Source organism: Talpa occidentalis, unplaced genomic scaffold (genome assembly GCF_014898055.3).
Source record: "Talpa occidentalis isolate TD23 unplaced genomic scaffold, MPIMG_talOcc4v2.1 talOcc4.11, whole genome shotgun sequence".
Lineage (NCBI taxonomy): Eukaryota > Metazoa > Chordata > Mammalia > Eulipotyphla > Talpidae > Talpa > Talpa occidentalis.
In genome coordinates this window covers 73257828-73278173 of record NW_023601104.1, presented here as the reverse complement: position 1 = coordinate 73278173, position 20346 = coordinate 73257828, and the positions used below count along the sequence as shown (strand labels likewise).

Sequence of the window (20346 nt, the reverse complement as noted above, 5' to 3'; positions counted from 1 at the left end):
TTTTCCTCCTCTCTGCGGGTCGGAGAGTGCCGCCTCTGTGGGCGGGGGAGGGGAGCAGGGTTCTGCGCTTCCCTCCCTTCTGGTCCTCTTTTATGGCCACTTTCTTCTTCGGGTAGTTTGCTGACATCACCCGTTTATCTTCCGTGTCCCGGTTCTCACTGGGACCTGCCGCTTTTCCTCCCTATTAACTTTTTTTAATGGGAGATCTTACTCGCAGCGTCTCCTCGCCGCCATGTTGCTCCCATCTGGTAAACTTTTGAGGGAGAGCCCCAAGTTTCCATGATATCACAAAAAGAGACACTTTACTCTCAATCTGAAAATGTCAGCAATGGTTATCAGAGATTATGCTCAGGGTAATTTAATATGTTAATTCCTTGTGAGTTTGAGTCACAGCTTACCATCCATGTTGATGCCAGTATTAGTGTTCATGTGGAAGCAGCAGGAAACAGAAAGCTGGATTTCATTCTGCCCCATGCCTCATCAACCAGATGGTTGACTATATCAAAGCCAGTAATGCTGATGTCAGAGGCGAGAGAACACAGCTGGATTTTCAGGTTCAAGGGGAAAGAGGGAATCTATAATGCTAAAAGTTTGGAAGGAAATTGCTTTTGCACTGGTGGTTAGAGCCAACTAGAACTGACGGAGAGTTTTTAATGCTAAGTCCTGCAGCAACATTTCTGTGTAATTGCTTTTTTTGGGCTATGGTAGGATTTGAATTCACTCTATTTCACACCTGCTAACCTTGTTACTCATGCCAGTCAGATAGTTATTGTGGGCCAGATCTAGAGGAGATTTTAGCACTGACTTATTAAACTCCCACCAATTCCTATGTCTTTTTATCCCTGGGATTTCTGGTGACTAGCTTAGAACCAAAAAGTGCAAGGATGGAAAATAGCTTAGAAGACCAGCTCCTAGGAACTGATTGATGACAATTTTCACAAGTATGCCAGTATAATTTTGCACCTTGACTAGAATGTAAGAAAGGTAATACATGCTGTGTTTTCTGGTTTGGTCATTTTAGGGCTGGTAGGAAACCTAATTGCAGGCACATGGCACAGGGAGGGCAGGACAGGACTGTTCCTCTGTTAGGATCTACTCAATAAAGGAAATCTAGAAAAAGGGTCTCAATTTTATTTCACTGCAGTTACTGCTAAGATGCCCATTGTCCAAACCTACTCAGTCTATTTGAAAATGAACACTGACTGACTTGCACAAAACTCAGTCATGACTTCAAACGCCAGGCACCTGGCATCTGTGTTACCACATCAGAGCTTTTACCAATCCTAGACTATTGCATGGCAGTGAGGTCCACATCTAGCCATACCTGAAACACACCTCCCTTCTCCTCCCCCTGGCCTCCCACTCCACAAGAATCCTTCTCTTGCTTGCAGTTTAGGTCATTAATCCTTGTTTTCCAAGCACTAGCTCCTTCCCAAATAAAGAACTGGGGGTGTAGATGGGGGAGCGGGAGGGGACCCTTCAGGGTCTCTTGTGATACAAAAAGCAGCTACTTAAATCTCACAAAGCAAGGGAGGTAGGATGAGGAAATTTTCTCTTTCATTCTTTGTATTCTTCTATTGCCTCAAGAACAAGGTAAAATTAATATCTCAATGAATCATCCTGCCAGATAGAAATAGGTGACTTGTAGGTTATTGAAGTTCAGTGAAGACTAGTGGGATATGCATACCCTATCTAAGATTGAATCAAGTTTTGGAATGTAGAACCAGAAAGTGATTGAGCAATGATTTGCAGATGAGTGCTTGATCCAGGAAGATTCAGGCCATATTTCACTAGGACAATAATTGTGGCATTTGGTATCAAGAGAATAACTTATCTTGGAAGAGAGAGCTATTTAGTCTTAAATGTACAGAAACAAAAAATAGTAACTGTTTTTAGGAGTACCCACATATGTGTGCAGGAAATGCTTAAGCAGTAACCCTCTGTGATGCTGCAAAAAAAGACAGTTTCTCCCACAGTTGCTACAGCAAAAGGGGTGTTGTGAATTTTAACCCCCAGGAATTAGCCTATGTAAATGAATTCTGGGTAGTAGGGAAGATTTTTTCAAAAAGCACTCAGTCCAGAAGTTGCTCTTTTCTTGCCAACATTCAGGATGATTTATACAACTGTTCCTACTGAGGAGAGCAGAGAGAAGGAATTTTGCAGCAGAACATGATTGTGGAACTGGTGGCAAGAAATGTCCCCTGAAGTTGTAATGATTGCACAGAAGCAGAGTAAAGAGATCACTTGAACCAAGACAAGCATATTTATTTATTTATTTATGACTTTATTTATTTATTTATTTATTAAAGATTTATTTATTTATTTATACAAGCACTGGGTACAGTCAGAAGTGTGGGAGGGTGAGAGAATTCACCAGAGCCAGAGCGGGGAGCAGAGCAGGCAGAAGGACCGAAGTACACTGCTGAGGGGAGCAGCGGGCGGCAGGAGAGGTCTGCGCGCCATGTGGGACCCTTACCCGGCAGCCGGGGATGGAATGGGTGCTGCAGAGGCTGCGGGCAGCTTCGCAACCCAGCGCTCAACCGCTGTGCCACTGGGGAGGCCCTTGACTTTATTTTTTTTTTAACAATATTTGCTTCCCCCTCCACCCAGATTGAGTCCCCATAGAATTTCCTTCCCCAAGGCACCTGTGCACCATCCCCACAGTCCCCTGTGCTCCTCCCTCTCTTCCTCTGATCCCTCTTCCTCCTCCTCCCCTGCAGTATGTCTCTGATTTATAATTGTTTGTTTTGCTGTGTTGTGTTTTGTACTGTTATTTTTTTTTACACTGATGTCTTATTTGGTTCCCCTATATTCCTGTTATAAGTGATTTTTTTTTTTTTTTTTTATATAGAGGCATGTTTTATTTATTTATTTATTTGTTTGTTTTTGTTTATACATGCACTGGGTACAGTCAGAAGCGCGGGAGGGTGAGAGAATTCACCAGAGACAGAGCGGGGAGCAGAGCAGGCAGAAGGACCAAAGTACACTGCTGAGGGGAGCAGCGGGCGGCAGGAGAGGTCTGCGCGCCATGCGGGACCCTCCTCTGGTGGCCGGGGAGCAGCCGGGGATCGAACCGGCGCTGCAGAGGCTGCGGGCAGCTTCGCAACCCAGCGCTCAACCGCTGCGCCACCGGGGAGGCCCTTCCTGTTATAAGTGAAACCATCCAATATTTTTCTTTTTCCTTCTGGCTTATTTCACTGAGCATAATTCCTTCTAGCTCCATCCACGTTGCTGTGAATGGCATGAGTTTATCTTTTTGATTGCTGAGTAATATTCCATTGTGTATATATACCACATCTTCTTGATCCAGTCATCTATTTTGGGGCATTTGGGTTGTTTCCAGGTTTTACCTATTGTAAATAGGACAAGCACATTTATTTTAGCTATAAAAGTATACTGATGAGACAGGGTTCACAGTTAATACCAATTTCTTTTTACTGTCCATTATTTTTAAATAACAACTAGCATATGTTTATGTATTTATAACATATAACAATAAAATAACAAAAAAAAAACCCTAACATTTATTGAACAATAAAATATCAAGTGCTGTGGATTTTCTCTTCTTTGTATCCACACATCTGATGGTGACTTCTCCCCTGACTCTGGGTTATGTTGCATGGCTTGTATTGGTAAATGGGAAAATAGAATATGACTGAGGCTTGGACATGCAAAGTGCTGGAGTAATCTTGTGCTGTTGCTGCTCTTAAAATCCTGAGCAGTCATGGGAATGAGCCCAGGCTGCCACACGAGAGGATGAGGGACTTGTGGTCCACTTTCTGGGATCATCAGAGTCAGCAAAGAACTGAACTGCACAAGCAGGGTTAACTAGCTGATTGGCAACTGACTGTGAATGCATGAATAAGCTATACTGATGCTTGAACTCCCCAGAGAAGTCCAGTCAATATTGTGACCTACCAAACTATGAACTAGATAAACAGTTCTTGTAAGCCACTATGTTTTGGAGAATTTTGTTAAGCAGGTTTGTCATGTAGCAATAGCTTATGGATATGGTGTGTCTTACATACATACAGCTCATTTATTGTTTGCAACAATCATCCATTTTGGTTTACAGATGGGGAAACAGGGGCAAAAAGGGGATGAGAACACGGACCAGTCTCAAACAGCTTGTAAATGGCAGTGATGAGACTGAGGAAAACTGATTCTAGAGTCTGTGCACTCAACTTCCCCATGTGATCAAACACTAGCTATGTCTTAGTTAACTGCTTATCAAACCAACCAAACAAACTGTACATTATTTCAAAGACCAATAAAATGTTTCATTGAAAATAATTGAGGTGCATTTTGAATTGTTCAGAAAGCTGTTCGATTATTTGCAATGAATCCTCCGACTTGTCTCTGAAATGTTTCACAATAAAATGAACCTCTCAGGGAACTTCTTGGAGTAAATGAGGGCCATATTTACTCACCTTTTTTGAACAACTATAAAACTGGACAAAACAGATGAATCAATGGGTTTCAGACACTGAACAAAGGTATCAACAGGACAATGATTCCTGAGACAAGGGAAACAAATGAGGTGAGTCCTACAATTACAACAGCTTACTGTCTGAAGAGTTTCCAAACTGCAACACAAAAAAGGGCAGCACAGAGACTAGCAGTTGTGCTGAGCAAAGGAGACAGAGTTTAAAGAGAGAAAAAGGTGGTTATGGGAGTGGTGAGAGATTCACAAGAGTTATCTTTGCATGTTTGTAGAAAAAAAAATCCTTGAATTCGTATCATTCCTTGACTTTGAGTGATTGTCTGTGTATGCATGTGAGAAAATTACCTAAAGTCATGGACAGAATCCTACTGGAAAAGATTAGGCAGATTTCACAGAGCTGGGAATAGTTGGCAGTCTCACTAGCCAAAGTGGTAAGACCTCTGAATATAATCCTCAGCAGAAGATTTGGATCTACACAAAGGAACCAAATGGAATGGAAATGGTGAATATGTGAGTAATTGTGGAAGACTTTTTTCTAATTAAAAAACTCCTTAAAGATGATTATTTAAAATTACGGCAATGTGTTTTGGATTAATGATATATGCAGAAATAAAAATATAGTAGCACAATAGCACGATGACTAGAAGGGGAGAAATGAACATATATTGTGATGTTTCTTATACATGAAGTGGTATAATATTATTTGAAAGAAGATAATTTTTTTTTTTTGAGGTGAGCTTTAAGACCTCCTCCAGCCCCCATGGGGCCCCAGCCTGGAGGCCTGCAGGCCATCACTTCTTGGTCCAGAACCGCTTGTACCGCTCTGCATCAAAGCCATGGCCTAGCACCGGCTCCTCCTCCTTCATCACGCGGAGCTGGACCTCAAGTTTTCGGAACCTCGCCCGCTGCTCTTCTGGGGACCGGCTGTCCAGGTCCAGAGGCATCGCCAGAATCCTTCGCGGCTCTCGGTAGTGGATATGGATGGTGGAGCCGTCCTGCCTGACCAGGCGCACTGGGTAGAGGCGTGCGTAGTTCTGCCGGTGCTGGCGTGTGAAGGGGGCTCTGCTGCTGGCGGCCCGCCAGGAGGACACATGCGGGCGGCAGCGCGTCTGCACACACAGAAGGCGTGCAGGCAGAAGGTGCTATCAGGGGGCATGGCCTTTGGGAGGTGATTAGCGTTAAAGGAGGTCCTGAATGCCTGCGTGCTCCCCTCTCTGCTGGTGGCCTGGGAAGAAGCCCCCGGTGGGGCTGAAGCCAACCCGGGACAGGCTGCCCACGGATGCCATTCTTCTTGAGAGCCCAGTGTTGAGTGAAGCCGAGGGTCAGTCAACAGGCCTGGCGTGCAGTCTTCTCTGCAGAGGCTCGAGGACCAGCGGCCCCCATGGCGTGGGCCAGGAGGCCAGGCGTTTGGTCGGGGCTGCGCGCTTGAGGACCCAGAAGATAAATTCTTCTAACAGTTATATGCTTAGCTATGGGAAGGAAAAAGTTTTGAGAAACAGGAAGAGGCTTTTAGCCATGGTGAAAATAGCCAAAAAAATTGGCTTTAAGCCTGTTGAATCAACAGCTTACCTCAGTGAATATATTTTTACAAGCCAACTAATCAGTGTCAATCCTTGGAAAATAACCATATTTCTATGTACAATTGATCCTCACTATCTGTGAATTTTATATTTGAAAATTCACTTACTGAAATTTATTGTATAAACATACTGGCATATTATTTATCCATATAAAAGGGATGAAATTCAAATACATGCCACAACATAGATAAATCTTGATGACATTATTTTAGATGAAATAAGGCATAAATAAGAGGATTAATATTGTATGAGTCCATTTATATGAAATATCTAGAACAGGCAAATTCATAGAGAAAGGAAATAGATGGAATTACTAGGGATTGAAGGGAGAAGGAATGGGAAATTATTGTTTAATGGTAAGAGTTTCTGATTGGAGTAATAGAAAGTTTTGGAAAGAGATAATAGTGATGGTTTCACAACATTATGTAATTAACATCATTAAATTTCGCATTTAAAATCACTAACGTGGTAGATTTTCTTTCATATATTTTACCAAAATAAAAAACACACCCAAAAAATCATGTCTAAAGATCCCAAAAAATATCAATAAGGAAAAACTATGCAATTTATTTGAAGTTTATGGCTAATGCATTAGGTTGTTAAATAAGTTATGTGTGTACAAATCCAGAATTATACCTGGTGATATAGGAAACACCTCTCTCTCTTAAACCTTTCATGTATCTTCCCTTTCTATGCACAGTTCTCTAGTCAAAGGTTAACATTTTAAAAAATACAGTCACAAATCTCTATCATATTCTCTATTAAATAAGACATGTGTGAGGGTAGCTGTTTAGTACTAGGGGAGAAGTAACTCAATGAAAACTAATAACTAATGTGCATTTTTTTTGGTGGTGATGTTCACCAAAATAATTAGAAAACCATACTGTAAAAATGGGTATAATATTTTTGAGCAATACTATATAGTTACCTTAGCGAAAATAATTTTGAAATTTCTTTGACAAGATCTTAGTGAAAAGTCTGGTGACCGGGCCTCCCCGGTGGCGCAGCGGTTGAGTGCTGGGTTGCGAGGCTGCCTGAGGCCTCTGCTGTGCCAGCTCGATCCCCGGCTGCTCCCCGGCCACTGGAGGAGGGTCCCACATGGCGCGCAGACCTCTCCTGCCGCCCGCTGCTCCCCTCAGCAGTGTACTTCGGTCCTTCTGCCTGCTGTGCTCTCCGCTCTGGCTCTGGTGAATTCTCTCACCCTCCCACGCTTCTGACTGTACCCAGTGCTTGTATAAATAAATTTAAAAAAAAAAGTCTGGTGACAGCAGTGTACTGTCTTAGAAAGGCCTATGTGTGAAATCCTTATACTTATATCTCATTTTTTTGCCAATAATTTCACTTGTTTTTCTAATTTTTTTCCTAATAAGCTGATAATTTGGCAAATTTACTGATAAAATTTGTCTTCTTTTTCTTCCCCATATTTACCTTTATTGAGTCAAATGGCTAAAACCAGGATTGTAAGAATTGCAAGGCGGGAACATACTTCACAGGAATCTAATCAGATGAATGGGGAAGGTTGCCTTAGGCAAGATCCTGTGCAGAGCTCTCTGCAGGAAAAGAACTGGTGACATGTGAATCTCAGGGTTTCCAAATGTGCTCCTAGATTATAGTATTTAAGACCTCTGTCAGGGAAACACAAGCCGTGTATATTATATAACACAGTCAACAGAATCTGTGGGCAATACTCTTTAATCAAATGCATGGATATTTCTGCAGTGAAATATGCAAGGACTATAAATAGCTTCCTGGACATTCAGGTCAGGTTTGTGGACAAATGAATTATGAAAAAATTTTCAATTTTAGAGCACTTCATGTTCTGTAATTGCAGATAAAAGACTACATAGCTTTCAGAGAATCATGTAAGTATGGTTTGAGTTAAAATCAGGAAATATTAAAAAATAAAAGGGAATTCAGGGATTATCTTGTCCAACCTTTTAACCAGCTAGGAAATAACAATGTTAAGTAAAAATTTAATATATCAGCCCTGCACCATCTTCTTTAATTCTGTTTGACCACCATATTAATAAATGCCAACAGGAGCCTCCAGTTAAGGACTAGATCTAGATAACAGTTGGTCAAATCAAACAAGTTTGGTTCCTAAATGGCATAGAATGAAATCGGGATAGTGGTAAAGCTTTCCAAGGCGACAGAAGTCTAAACCTTCAGGTTTCCCGCAAAAGTCTATATCAGCAGTTAGGTGTGGTTGACTGCTTAGTCTGAATGAGCACCATGGAGACTACTGACTGATGAAGGTAGTTCTTCCTGAATACTCCATTTAAAAATAATTTTCCAGGTGGCCTTCCCCGGTGGCGCGGCGGTTGAGTGCTGGGTTGCGAAGCTGCCCGCAGCCTCTGCAGCGCCAGTTCGATCCCCGGCCGCCGGGCGAGGGTCCCACAAGGCAGGCGCGCAGACCTCTCCTGCCGCCTGCTGCTCCCCTCAGCAGTGTACCTCAGTCCCCCTGCCTGTTCTGCTCCCCACTCTGGCTCTGGTGAATTCTCTCACTCCCCCGCACTTCTGACTGTACCCAGTGCTTCTATAAATAAATAAATAAATCTTTAAAAAAAATTTTTTTTCCAACTTGCTTTTTCTTCAGCTTTATCAGTCTCTTATTTTCTGCTAGAAACTCTGTTTATAACAATATCTAACCTCTATTAAGTGTCTACTATATTCCAGGAACATTCTTACTCTTAATTCTCAAAACACACAAGGTGGATATTAACACCACCATAAACAGATAAGGAAACTGAGGTTCCAATATTATGTCAGAGACTGAACAAAAGAGATATTTCTGAGATTTTAATATGGCTTGATTTTCCTTTTAGAGCATCCTTGACGTTCCTCTTTTAGAAAAGTAGCCTATAGAAATCTAAATATAAATATAGATAAATTAGAAACTTATCAACATTATACAAATGAATTTTCTTAAATAAAATATAAGTAAGTTTCTGGCAAATTTCATTTATTAGTAATTAGTTACTTGATGGAGAATCTGGGGAGGCACTGCCAAGTACTGACCAATAAGAAATGAGGACAAAGAATTCTGAAATAAAAAAATAAATCACTGGGAATGGATAGCTAAATATATTCCATTTTTCACAGATACACATATATTAAAAGTGGATTGATTTGGGATGGAAAATTATTCTTGTTTATGTAGCTAGAAGAAATATTCTAGAAGACCTGCATTGAAAAGAATTCTGTCAGATATTATTAGTAGAGTCATAACACTGAACTGGAAAATAGAGACAAGATTTTTATATATGACTGGGCAGACCAGCTAAATAGGCTATGTAAATAGGTTATCAGTAAAGAGTGATTTCTAAAACCCAACCAAAAATATTGCTAGTTATTTTAATCTATCAGGGTCAGGGTCTTCAAATTTGAGAACCTGGCCCCTTTTCAGTTACTTTTGTTCAGTTATTACCTAGAGTACCCAAGTACTCTCTAGAAGTATATTTATTAGAACTATGGAAGGTGATTTAGCATCATAGAACAATGAAAAAGAATTAGTAGAGAAGATGTGATAGATTCTATGAAAGCTTATTTTGAGTAAATAAAAGTTAACCTTCTTTGTAAGAGTGTTGAGAATGAGAAAGTGACAAGAAGGGAGAAAACGGTGTGGAAGGGAATTGAAAAATAATCTTCAGTTATAATAAGCCTCTATGATTAGTTAACAATATATGTGCATGATTAAATAAGGCCCAACCACTGAGACATTAGACTGATTAGGGAAAGAAATTCTTCTAAATACTCCATTTAAAATAATTCTCCAGTTTTATTTTTTCAGTTTCATCAATCTCTTATTTTGTATTGTATCATTGCTTTTTAAATCCAAGAATTTGGTTTTGTCATCATATTAACTTAAGCATGCCTCTTTCCTCTTTATTTATAGACTCCTCTACATTTTGATTGTTAATATCTACAAGATGATTGAATAAGTTTCTTTCTTTCATAAAAGTGACAATAATGAGACCATTCTTCATTTATGGGCTTTTTTTTTTTTTTTTTGTGCTAAGTGTTCTATAAGTGTTAAGTATGCTAAGTGTTCTATATGAGTGTGTTAACTGTTCTATGTGATTTAATCTCATTAACTCCCCAAGCAAGGAGGAAAGAGGTTATGCTATTCAAGGTCATAGAAATTGAGATGGTAGAGTCAGAATTTGAACATAAGTTTCTGCTTGACTTTAGAGTCTTTGTTCTTAACCATTGCAAAGCAGCAGACCTCCCTCTGGGCATGATCTTTGATGGTGGCAGGGCCTTAGTCCTGAAGCCACTGTTTTAAGACCATCCATCTTGTTGGAGGGAGGGAGAAGTCTGAAAGAGACATCAGGGTCATCTGTTTGGTCTCTCTAGCTTCTTATACATGACACTTTAATCCTGACTACCCAAAAATACCTTTGGAAGAGTAGAGAGATAACTATTATTTTAAATCTCAAAGTTAGGTCAAGAAAGAAAACTAGTCAATGATTAAATGACTTGACAGGAGAACTGGAGGGTATTGAGCAATGCTGGGATAAGTTCAGTGGAAGACAGAAAAACAAGTCAGATTGATACTTGCCATCACCCTGGGATTCCTAGTCCAATGAAGTTTGGATCTAGAATTCTTGGTTCAGTCTTCCTTTCACACATGGATTGCTTCTCTGTCACTAATCTTTGTCCAACAGAACTGTGTTGTTCAGATTTATCTTAGCATACCTTGGAACTACCCATGGACAGCTACTGCATAAACTTACACAAAGTAAATTGAGGTCCATGTTTCTATAATGGATGGAAAGAAAAGCAACAAAACAAACAACTCATTATGTTAAATCTGATTTTAATTCTCCTTAAAAAAATAAAGGAACTGGCATGATGTTTTGGCAGCTTTCTGACAGCACCCACATTTGATTTGATGAGATGTGTGCTCCTTTTTGAGTTGTGTCCAAAAAAGGGCAGACAGATGGAAGGCTTTTACAAAAGGAAAAAAAAAATCCTGGTTAGCATGAGCCTGGAATTCCTAATCTGCTTTTATTTTTTTTCTTTTAAAAAGCAATAAATAGGTCTTAACAGATGGGCTAACACTTGAGTTAGAAGCATTCTTTGAAAAATTACAAGCAGTGAATGCCTTTTACAAATGTAGAGAGTTCAAACACATGCAAATCATAGCAAAGCACACAGGGTGAGATTCAAGTAACAGAAACTTTCTGGGAAAGGAGATTTAGTGAACTAAATAAATATATACTCAGAGTTATGAAACAATCTGCTGCAGCCCTCTACCCCAACTTTTCAAACTGTGAATCATGGCCCATCAATACACCGTGAAATCAGTTTAGTGGGTTGTGACCAGTATTTTTGAAACAAAAGATGGTGATGGAGGAACAGGAAATACTGGCAGTATTTTTTGTTTGTTAAGAATAAATACTGTTTTGTGATGGTTTATTCTCCTTATATACTATTATTGGGTCATGATGTACTTCCTACTATAGGTCATGGCTAGAAAAAAATTTTAAGGCTAGTCTTGCAGATGACTAATGCAACTGTATCACAACAAGACTCCATTCATGAATAAACTTATATAGTGCTAACACTTTAGTTGTGTATCTGAGTATGCCAAGAATAGTCAAAGAAATCCTACTTGGCTTGAGCCTAGTTGACCAATGGTGTCAAACATCCTACCTATCAAACATACTGAAAAGGATACCTGGGGCCGACTCAGAAGCCTCATGACATATTGTCATAAGATGAACCTTCAGAAAGCACATGGTCGATTGTAAAACTGAGATCAATCTGCCCTTGGACTTTCAGACTACATAACAACTATTGTAATTCAAATTATCTAATTTCCTTTTTAGTCATGTTTTCCAGACTACAGCTCAACCACAAGTTCTCCACAGATACAACTAAGAAAACAGTGAGATAATTAGGTTCAATCAACAAGAAAGATCTAATTCATGTCTAGCAAATCAAATTTTATTAAGCCATTCCTAGTCATTTTCCCCTTCCACTACCTTATAAAACATATCTTAGCCTCCAAAAATCAGAGACAGATTTGAATCTTGTCTCCTGTCTCCTAGCTGGTTGACCTCACAATAAACTTTTTCTCTTCTCAAAAGCTAATGTCATAATAATTGGCTGATGTACACATCAAGCAGAAAACCTTGCTTGGTAATAATTACCTTTCTTTTATGAACGCAAGTCAGAGATGCTACTTTCAAATGTAAGAGAATAATGTGATGAGGTGTATGATAAAAATCAAGAGACCCAGAAGCTAATCACAGAGAAGAAGAAATGACAGCTTTTTTCCCAGTAAATAATTCTTAAGGAAAAAAGAACAGTAACATTAATCTAAAATTTTTTGAAAACTTACTATATCCCATGACATGTGAAGTGTTTTATGTGAATTATCTAGTAACCATCCAAGGAGACAGGTACTATTATCACCTTCAATAAATGAGGAAATATATGCTCAGAGATGTACAGTGATTATCCAAGTTTGCAGTTATTAACGGTGCAATCAGAACTTAAATTTAGTTTTGTGCCAAAACTTGAGGGCTTGCTGCCTTGGTTGCCTCAATTTACTGCATTAATTATCTAGGCTTACAGTTGTTCTCTCTGCCCAGAATAGACAGTAAGGACTTAGCTCAATGAATTATCCTTGAGTACCATTTTTCTTCTACTTTCCACATCTAGTATATTACCTCTCTATTCAAAATATATGATATGCCATATCCATCCACTTTCTCTTCATGCTGAATCTTTTTTTAGAGATTTATTTATTTATGCATACATGAACTGGGGTACAGGCCAAAGGTGTCGGGGGTGAGAGGACTCACCAGAGACAGAGTGGGGAACTGGAGGATTGACTGAAATACACTGCTGAAGGGAGCAGCAGGCGAGGCAGGAGAGGTCTGCTGCGCCATGTGTGTTGCTCCCTGGTAGGTGGGGGATCGAAACTGTGCTGCGGGGGCTGCGGCCAGCTTCATATGTTGCGTCTCAACCCCTTGCACCACAGGGAGGTCCTCTTCTTTCATCTTAAACCAAACCACTATCACTACAGAATAGTCTTCCATCTGGTCTCCTGTATGTAATTTGTACTGCCCAATGAACCATTCTCCACATGATGGCTATAGGAATTTCTTAAAAACATAAATCAAATAATGTCCACCACTCTTTCACCTGAAACCCTCCGCTTATTTTTATTTGAGCTTGGAATAAAATCTAAACTTTTCAAGACCTACAGAGATTAGCCCTCCCTACTTCCCCAGCCTCATCACATACTGTCTTCCTCTAGCTCTGACTTGACTCAACCTCAGACATTGTATTGGCTCTTCTATTTGCCTAGAAAGCACTTTGTCCAGTTCTCAGCAGGGCCGACTCCCTTCCCACACAAGACTTTTTGGTGCTATGTGGATGAGAATGTGTTCTCTGATCCATCTACCTCAAGATGCTTAATACCTTCTCAGATCCTCTGTACCAGTTACCTCACCAACTACTATTACTTTTTGTAGTACTTATTCACCATAAATGAAGATACTTCACTATTTGCATACTTGTTTTTTATCTCCCAATTTAAGTATCAAGGCACTAGGACCTTATCTGTGTTATCCTTGACTGTATCTCTATTTAGAGGAGGACCAGACTGGGAATAGCACTCAAAATATCTCTGAATGTGTGAATGAATGAACGAGAATGCTAAACCTAGACAAACTATGAACAGAGTGAAACTAGAATCTTTCTGGTCCTGCCAGTTGGCTGTGTCATTTTGAAGCCAAAAGTTCTGTCTGAGAGTGGCTCCCTCAGTCACTGACTTATTTGGTTATCCTCAAAATATTAATTGTCATCACTGAGAGAAAGTCTTAATATGTGGTAATTGTATTATCTTACCATTATGAATCTTGATTCCTTTATGTGCAAATTAAAGATGAGAATAAATCTATCTATTGAAAAATAGGCAGGAGATTTGAAAAGACATTTTCCCAAAGAAGTCACACTGAAGGCTAACAGGTAGAGGAAAAAAGTGTTTGAGATCACTAATTATCAGGGAATGCAAACTGAAACCACAGTGAGATATTATCTCATATCTGTTAAAATGGCTATTATCAAAGATAAGAAATAACAAGTGTTGGCAAGGATGTAGAGAAAAGGGAACCCTTGGTATTATTGGTGAGGATGTAAACTGGTGCAGAATGGGGAGTCCTCAAAAAATCAAAAATAGAATTATCATATGACCCAACAATTCCATGTCTTGGTATTTATCCAAAGAAAATAAAAACAATAACTTGAAGAGATATATGCACCTTCATGTTTACTGCAGCATTATTTACAATAATTGAGATATGGAAACATCCTAAATATCCACCTATAGATGAATGAATATAGAAATTCTGAAATATATGTAATATTATTCAGTCATCAAAAGATTAAATCTTGCCATTTGTGACAACATGGATGGACCTTGACAGAATTCTGTTTGTGAACTAAACCAAGCAGAGAAAGCCAAATATTATATAATTTCAATTATATGTGGAATCTGAAAAAAATGCTTATAGATACAGAGAAGAGATTAATGGTTGTCAGAGGCTGGGGTGGTGGTAGGAGTAATGGGCGAAAGGGATCAAAGGATACAAATTTCCAGTTATGTAATAAATACATTATAGGGATATAATTTACAGCCTGGTAATTGCAGTTAATAATACTGTACTTTTTATATTTTAAAGTTGCTAAGTGAGTAGATCTTAGCAACATAAAGAAAAAAAATTGTGTAATTATGTATGGTGAAAGATGGTAAATAGACTTATTGTGGTGGTGATTTCACAATATATACAAATACCAAATTACTATATTGTACACCTAAAACTAGTATAAGTTTATATGTCAATTATACCAACAAAAAGGGAATTAATCTACCTAGCACAGATGTAAGGATTAAATAAGAAAGTAGGTTGAAAGACAGATATTTGTTATTGTGATTTTTAAGGTATTTTGAAGAAATGGGAGGTAGATGAGGAAATAATTTTTAATTCCAAACTTGGGAAAGTATCTCCATATGGATGTCACACTTAAGGTATCATTTCTCTTCATCCTCACAATCAATCATCTACCCGGTTCTATCAATACTCTGTCTCCAGAAAGTGGGGACATCCTTATTTAACCCCCATATCTGAAATTGGGGTCCATGAATTTGACTAGATGAGTTGACATGCCTGGAACCCAAATAGTTTAAAAAATATTTCTTTTCTTTCTTTTCCTGAGGAAAATTCATTTATACCTTTCTCCAAGATATCCTGCTTTTCAGTGCCACACAAATTTCTCCTGTGCAGTGAAGATCAGCATGCTTTCTTGGGTTTGTCGATTTCAGTGAAGGAGATTCAGTGAAGGAGAAAATCCTCCTTCAATTTCACTCCTCCCGTTCCTCATGTGATTTAATTTGTTGCCTAAATCCAATACAATTACTCCTGGGTATCTCAGCAGTTCTAGTTTACTCCTAAACTCTAACTGGCTGAAGTGGCCACATTTTTACCAAATCAGTCTTACTTGCCTTTCATGGTCTTCAAGGAAGACACTTGTGTTTTTCTTGTGTGTCTTGCGCTGTTGCTGCTAGAAAACCACTTTAGTTTATTCTTATTTAAAAATTATTTTTATTCTGGTTCATGGTCTTTCACTGCCCATGTTCCTCAAGTTCTCAGTCTTTCTATTTAAAACTAAAAAAAAAATTAAATTAAAAAAATCAACGGAATTAACATTGGTTTAATGCGATTTAAATTTCAGATGTACAGCATTGCGATTCAACATCTGTATATACTACATAATGATAACAACCAAAAGTCTTGTTTTCACCCACCACCATAAAATTGACCCTCTTTACCCAATTTTTATATACTTTCCTCTCTGGTAACCGCCATCTTGTTCTTATAATCTAAGAGCTTGTTTTGTTTCTTTATGTCCCACATATAGGTAAAATACGGTATTCTGAATTTTAATAAACTCCATTTTCCATTCTTTTATCCTTTCCCATCTAATTATTTACCAGTTGGACTACTGTAATGACCACCAAGTGGTTTTCTTGCCTTTAATCTCACACCCCTCCAATCTAACTTGCTGTTACTGTTAGTACCTCATCCCCTTAGACCCATCTCCCGACTTTCACAGTGACAATCAGGTAGTCTTGGAAACAAATTAAAGCTGGAGTCACAGAGCTGGTGAGGCATGGCTCCTAACTTTCTTATCTATCTCAAAGGAGCTACTTTAATTGTGCTAACTGTGAACCAAATAAGAGGGTATTGCCCCAGTGGGCCAATTCCAGGTCTGACTGTGTACTAAATTGCTGGTTAACCTGGGCAGCTTACATCATGTCTCTGAGCCTTAGTATGCTCATCTGAAATCTTGAAAATAATAATAGTTAACATTTTCTTTTTTGTATTTTCTATGAGCTGGGCACAGTTACAAGTGGTCTACATCATCTACTTAATCCTTCTAATAACCCATAAGTAAATACTACCATTATGGTCTATGTTTTGTAGATAAGAAAAACGAGACACAGAGAGGTTAAGAAAATGTCCCAAAAGAACACAGTTTAGGAATTGTGTGTACTGTGATTCAAACCCAAGTAGTGGCTCCAAAATACGCACTTGAATGCTGTTAAAAAAAAAAAAAAAAGAGTTGAATTAGATGAACTTCTGGGGTCTCCCAATTTCTAAATAATCCTTAAATTCATATGCCAGAGAAGGCTGCTGGTTCCCCCAACAAACACAAAGGGCAGGAACAGAGTTCTGTCTAGGTGTGACACTGCAGCCAGTGTAGTTCATCCTCAGGCAGGGAACATTGTCTAAATATAGAATCTCCCTTTACATTGGAAGGTCTGACTAAACTGGGTTAGTTGCCGGGCGAGGTGCTAGAGGCAGAGCAAACTGTTAGGTGTGCCAGCTGCGCAGTAGTGCTGCGTAACAATGTAGGGCAAGATTTCTCCCTGAGCTCTGCCCTGTTTGCACCATTGCTTCCATTGCACGTCCTCTTGCGGGATTATATAATGCTGCTTAAGGTAGATTACTTTATGAATCAATCTGCCTCTTAGAGGAACCAGGCATTTTGCCAAATCCTTTTCCACCAGGATGACAATTTCATGCCTTTAGGTTGATTATCTTTGTATTTGTCAGTTGCAAGAGAAATTCTGGCATGTGTCTGATCCATGCACAGCTGGACTGTCTTCGGATAAGCATAGCTTCCAACGATGTTAACTTATTTTTTGAATGCTCTTTGAAAGATGTTTCCAAGCCCTTTAAGTACTGTTGTGGGATGAATTGTGTGCCCCCAGAAGACATTCAAATCTGAACATCTGGTACTAGAGAATATAGCCTTATTTGCATGTAGGGTCTTTGTAGATGTAACCAAGATATGGTAGAGTCATACTGGGTTAGGGTGGGCTCTATTTCAAATATTGGTGTCCTTATAAGATGAGGGAGTTTTGACATATACACACATAGAAAAGTCATGTGATCATGGAGGCAGAGATTAGAGTGCTGCTTTTACAAGCAAGGATTATGAACAAACATCAGAAGCTAGCAAGAGGCAAGGAATGATTCTTTCCTAGAGCCTTCAGAGGGAGCATGGCTTGGCTGACATCTTGATTTCAGACTTCTAGCCTCCAGAGACTTAGTTACAGCAGATATAGGAAACTAATGCAGATGCTTCTCTAGCTCTTTTGCAAAAGACATTTGAAGGTCTTGGTAAAGATAATTCCATTAATCCCAGTAACATAAATTGATTTGTGTGGCAGGAACAGTAACATGGAAATAGGGCTAGAACATAGGCCTGAAGACTTGAGATGCAGCTTTAAACTCTGCTACTTAACTAGCTCTGTGAGTAGAGGGACAAATCATATAACCTTTATGAATTTTCTAAAATCTAATTTTAAAATGGGAGTATTGTAAAAATACTTTCCTCTTTGCTTCGTAAAGTTTTTATGAGGATCAGAATTGATTTACATTTACATAGCACTAGAATGTTTACAAAAACATATTCAGGTAAAAACATTATCTTATTTGTTCTTCCCAATAACCCTACAAGGTGGATAGTTTGCTTGATCTAGTGTTTCTGATCAATGCAAAATTTAGAGCAGCTGTTCACTTGCCAAAGGCAACACAGCTGGCAAATAGGACTTTCTTTATTCTCTATACCCTCCACTCGGTAGTGCTTAGGAAAACACTTGGTTCATAGTAAATGCTCCACACGGATTTGTTGAATGAGTAAAGGAGTGAATGAACTTTGTTTTCTGACCCTTACCTACATGAATCTTTTAGATCACTTTGACTGAGAATAGGTTATTGTATTAAAATATAGAGTTCTGTTCATTCATTTATGCACACAGAAATATTTGTTGGATGTTTAGCAGGTCCTAGACACAGGTCTAGGTGTTAGACATACTGCAATGACAAAACAGACCTATTCCTTCTTTAGGTAGAGTTTACATTCTAGTGGGGGAGAGTAAAAAAATAAACAAATAAGCCAGTTTTATCTTGATACGAAATTTCTATGGAGAAAATTAAGTAGGGTAATGGGGGGTGGGATTATGGTAGTCAGAAAAGGGCTCTCTGATAAGTTGAGTGAGTCCATGAAGGATATGATGGGTATCTAGGGAAGGACTGTTTTAGGCCAACAGATAGCAAATAAATAGCAATCCCGAGGAGTTAACTTGGGATCTTCAACAAATAGCAAGGGAGCCAGTGTGGGAGATGAGTGGATTGGGGGGCCTTGTGAGCAATGACAGGAGTTGGCTTTTACTCTGAGGGTGAAAACCATTGGGGGTTTTTACACAGAGGATATACTTATCCTTCCTGACAGTGCCTGTTATGGTTTTAAAAGATATGTATAAAAGGAGGAAAACCAAAAGGGGGTGGGATGTTGAAGGTGTTGAGGCAAGATGCTATTTCAAGACCTATTATACAGAAGAAAGAGGGTCTATTGCTAAAGCAATGAACTCAGTTCTCATACCACAGACTTGTTGGGTTAGGTGAAAGTAAGTCATTTCCAGTTAGTGTGACAGTTTGGAAGTAATTAACTGGTAACCTTGGCAAAAACAGTTAGTTGTAGGTGGGACCAAATCCTGATTGCAGGTAATTCAGGAGAAGATGGTAGGAGAGGAAATAAAGATAGAAAATATCGACCCTGTTGAGGAGTTTTGCTGCAGAGGTGGCAGAAAAATAGTTTAGCAGATAGAGAGCAGTTTGAGATCAGGAGAGAGGGAGATCTATTTATTTGCTTTTATACTAAGAGGGGAAATACTAGCATGTGCTAATTGGTAATGACCCTCTATAAGGAGAAGATTGACTATAAGGGAAGAGAAGGAAGAATTACAACTGTGATGTCCTTGAATCAGTGGAGGGAGGAGATTCAGTGAACAAGGGAGAGGTTAATCTTGGAAGGAATACAGAGCAGATTCATTGTCACAGGAGGAAAGGCAGGATATATGGATACAGGCACAGATAGGTTATTTGTTATATAAGTGTGAGCTTGTGGAAGTTTTCTCTGAATAATCATATTTTCTTAGCAATGTAGGAAGAAAAGCCATTGGCTAAAAGTGAGGAGGGGGGAAGAGATGGAATTATGAAGAGGTATGACATCAGGAGAGTGGGAGAGTGAATGGACTAAGAGAATGTTGTGGTAGGATTTCCAGGCAGCATTATATAAAAATGTAAGGGGTTATTTTGATGAGCAGAAACCCAAGACTGAGATTTGTATACATTTCTTCATATCTTATCCATGGAAGCCATACTGCAGGCCTTGGGGTACAAAGAGGACTCTGTACTTTCAGGAATGTAAGATCAAGTGTAAGTGGCATATAACAAACACATAAAATATTCAATAGTAATTTAAGACAATAGAAAATATGTATGTGACAAGGAATCATAACAAATTGCTGAAAGTGTTTAAGGAGTTCAGAGGAAGGAAAGGTGAACTAGAAGTGATGTGATGGTTGAGTCTGCAGGGTAGATACATTCAGAGAGGGGTGAGTGATGATAAAGGAAGTAATGGAACAAAGATGAAGCCTGGATGGAAAGAGACTGAGAAATATTATCACCAAGTAGAGTTAACAGGTGAAATAATGCACAGGATATACAGTTAAATTTGGATTTCATATAAACCACAAATAACATTTAAGTACAAACCAATCCCAGGTATATTTACATAAAATTGAGTGAACTGAATACCCTGTAGTTTAATTTACTAAACTTGGCAATCTCATTGTCAAGGTTAAAAGAAACTAAAAATATGTTAAAAAGTATAAAAACCATAAGTATAAAATTATGAATCAGGGGGAGGGAGAGTTACCAGAAGGCAAAAAGG

The 20346-nt window shown here is 38.9% G+C and overlaps 1 protein-coding gene across 1 annotated transcript; it reads right to left on the bottom strand.

The window, feature by feature from the left end:
* Window positions 1-5235: 5235 nt before the first annotated feature.
* On the bottom strand, window positions 5236-11768 carry LOC119238112 (39S ribosomal protein L55, mitochondrial-like). The gene is made up of 3 exons (XM_037501839.1): window positions 11708-11768; window positions 5780-5913; window positions 5236-5553 (listed from the first exon to the last, which is right to left on the bottom strand). The coding sequence occupies exons 1-3, from the start codon at window positions 11766-11768 to the stop codon at window positions 5236-5238; spliced, it is 513 nt and encodes a 170-aa protein (XP_037357736.1).
* Between the last annotated feature and the right edge of the window lie 8578 nt (window positions 11769-20346).

What these genes read in the sequence shown, in the direction of transcription:
- LOC119238112 (XM_037501839.1), bottom strand. Translation starts at nt 11,768, where the DNA reads ATGTGCTTTCTGAAGGTTCATCTTATGACAATATGTCATGAGGCTTCT. An exon ending in GGCTTCTGAGTCGGCCCCAG is followed by an intron (nt 5,914 to 11,707) that starts GTATCCTTTTCA and finishes TCCTTCCCATAG; the next exon opens with CTAAGCATATAACTGTTAGA. An exon ending in CAGAGAAGACTGCACGCCAG is followed by an intron (nt 5,554 to 5,779) that starts GCCTGTTGACTG and finishes CTGTGTGTGCAG; the next exon opens with ACGCGCTGCCGCCCGCATGT.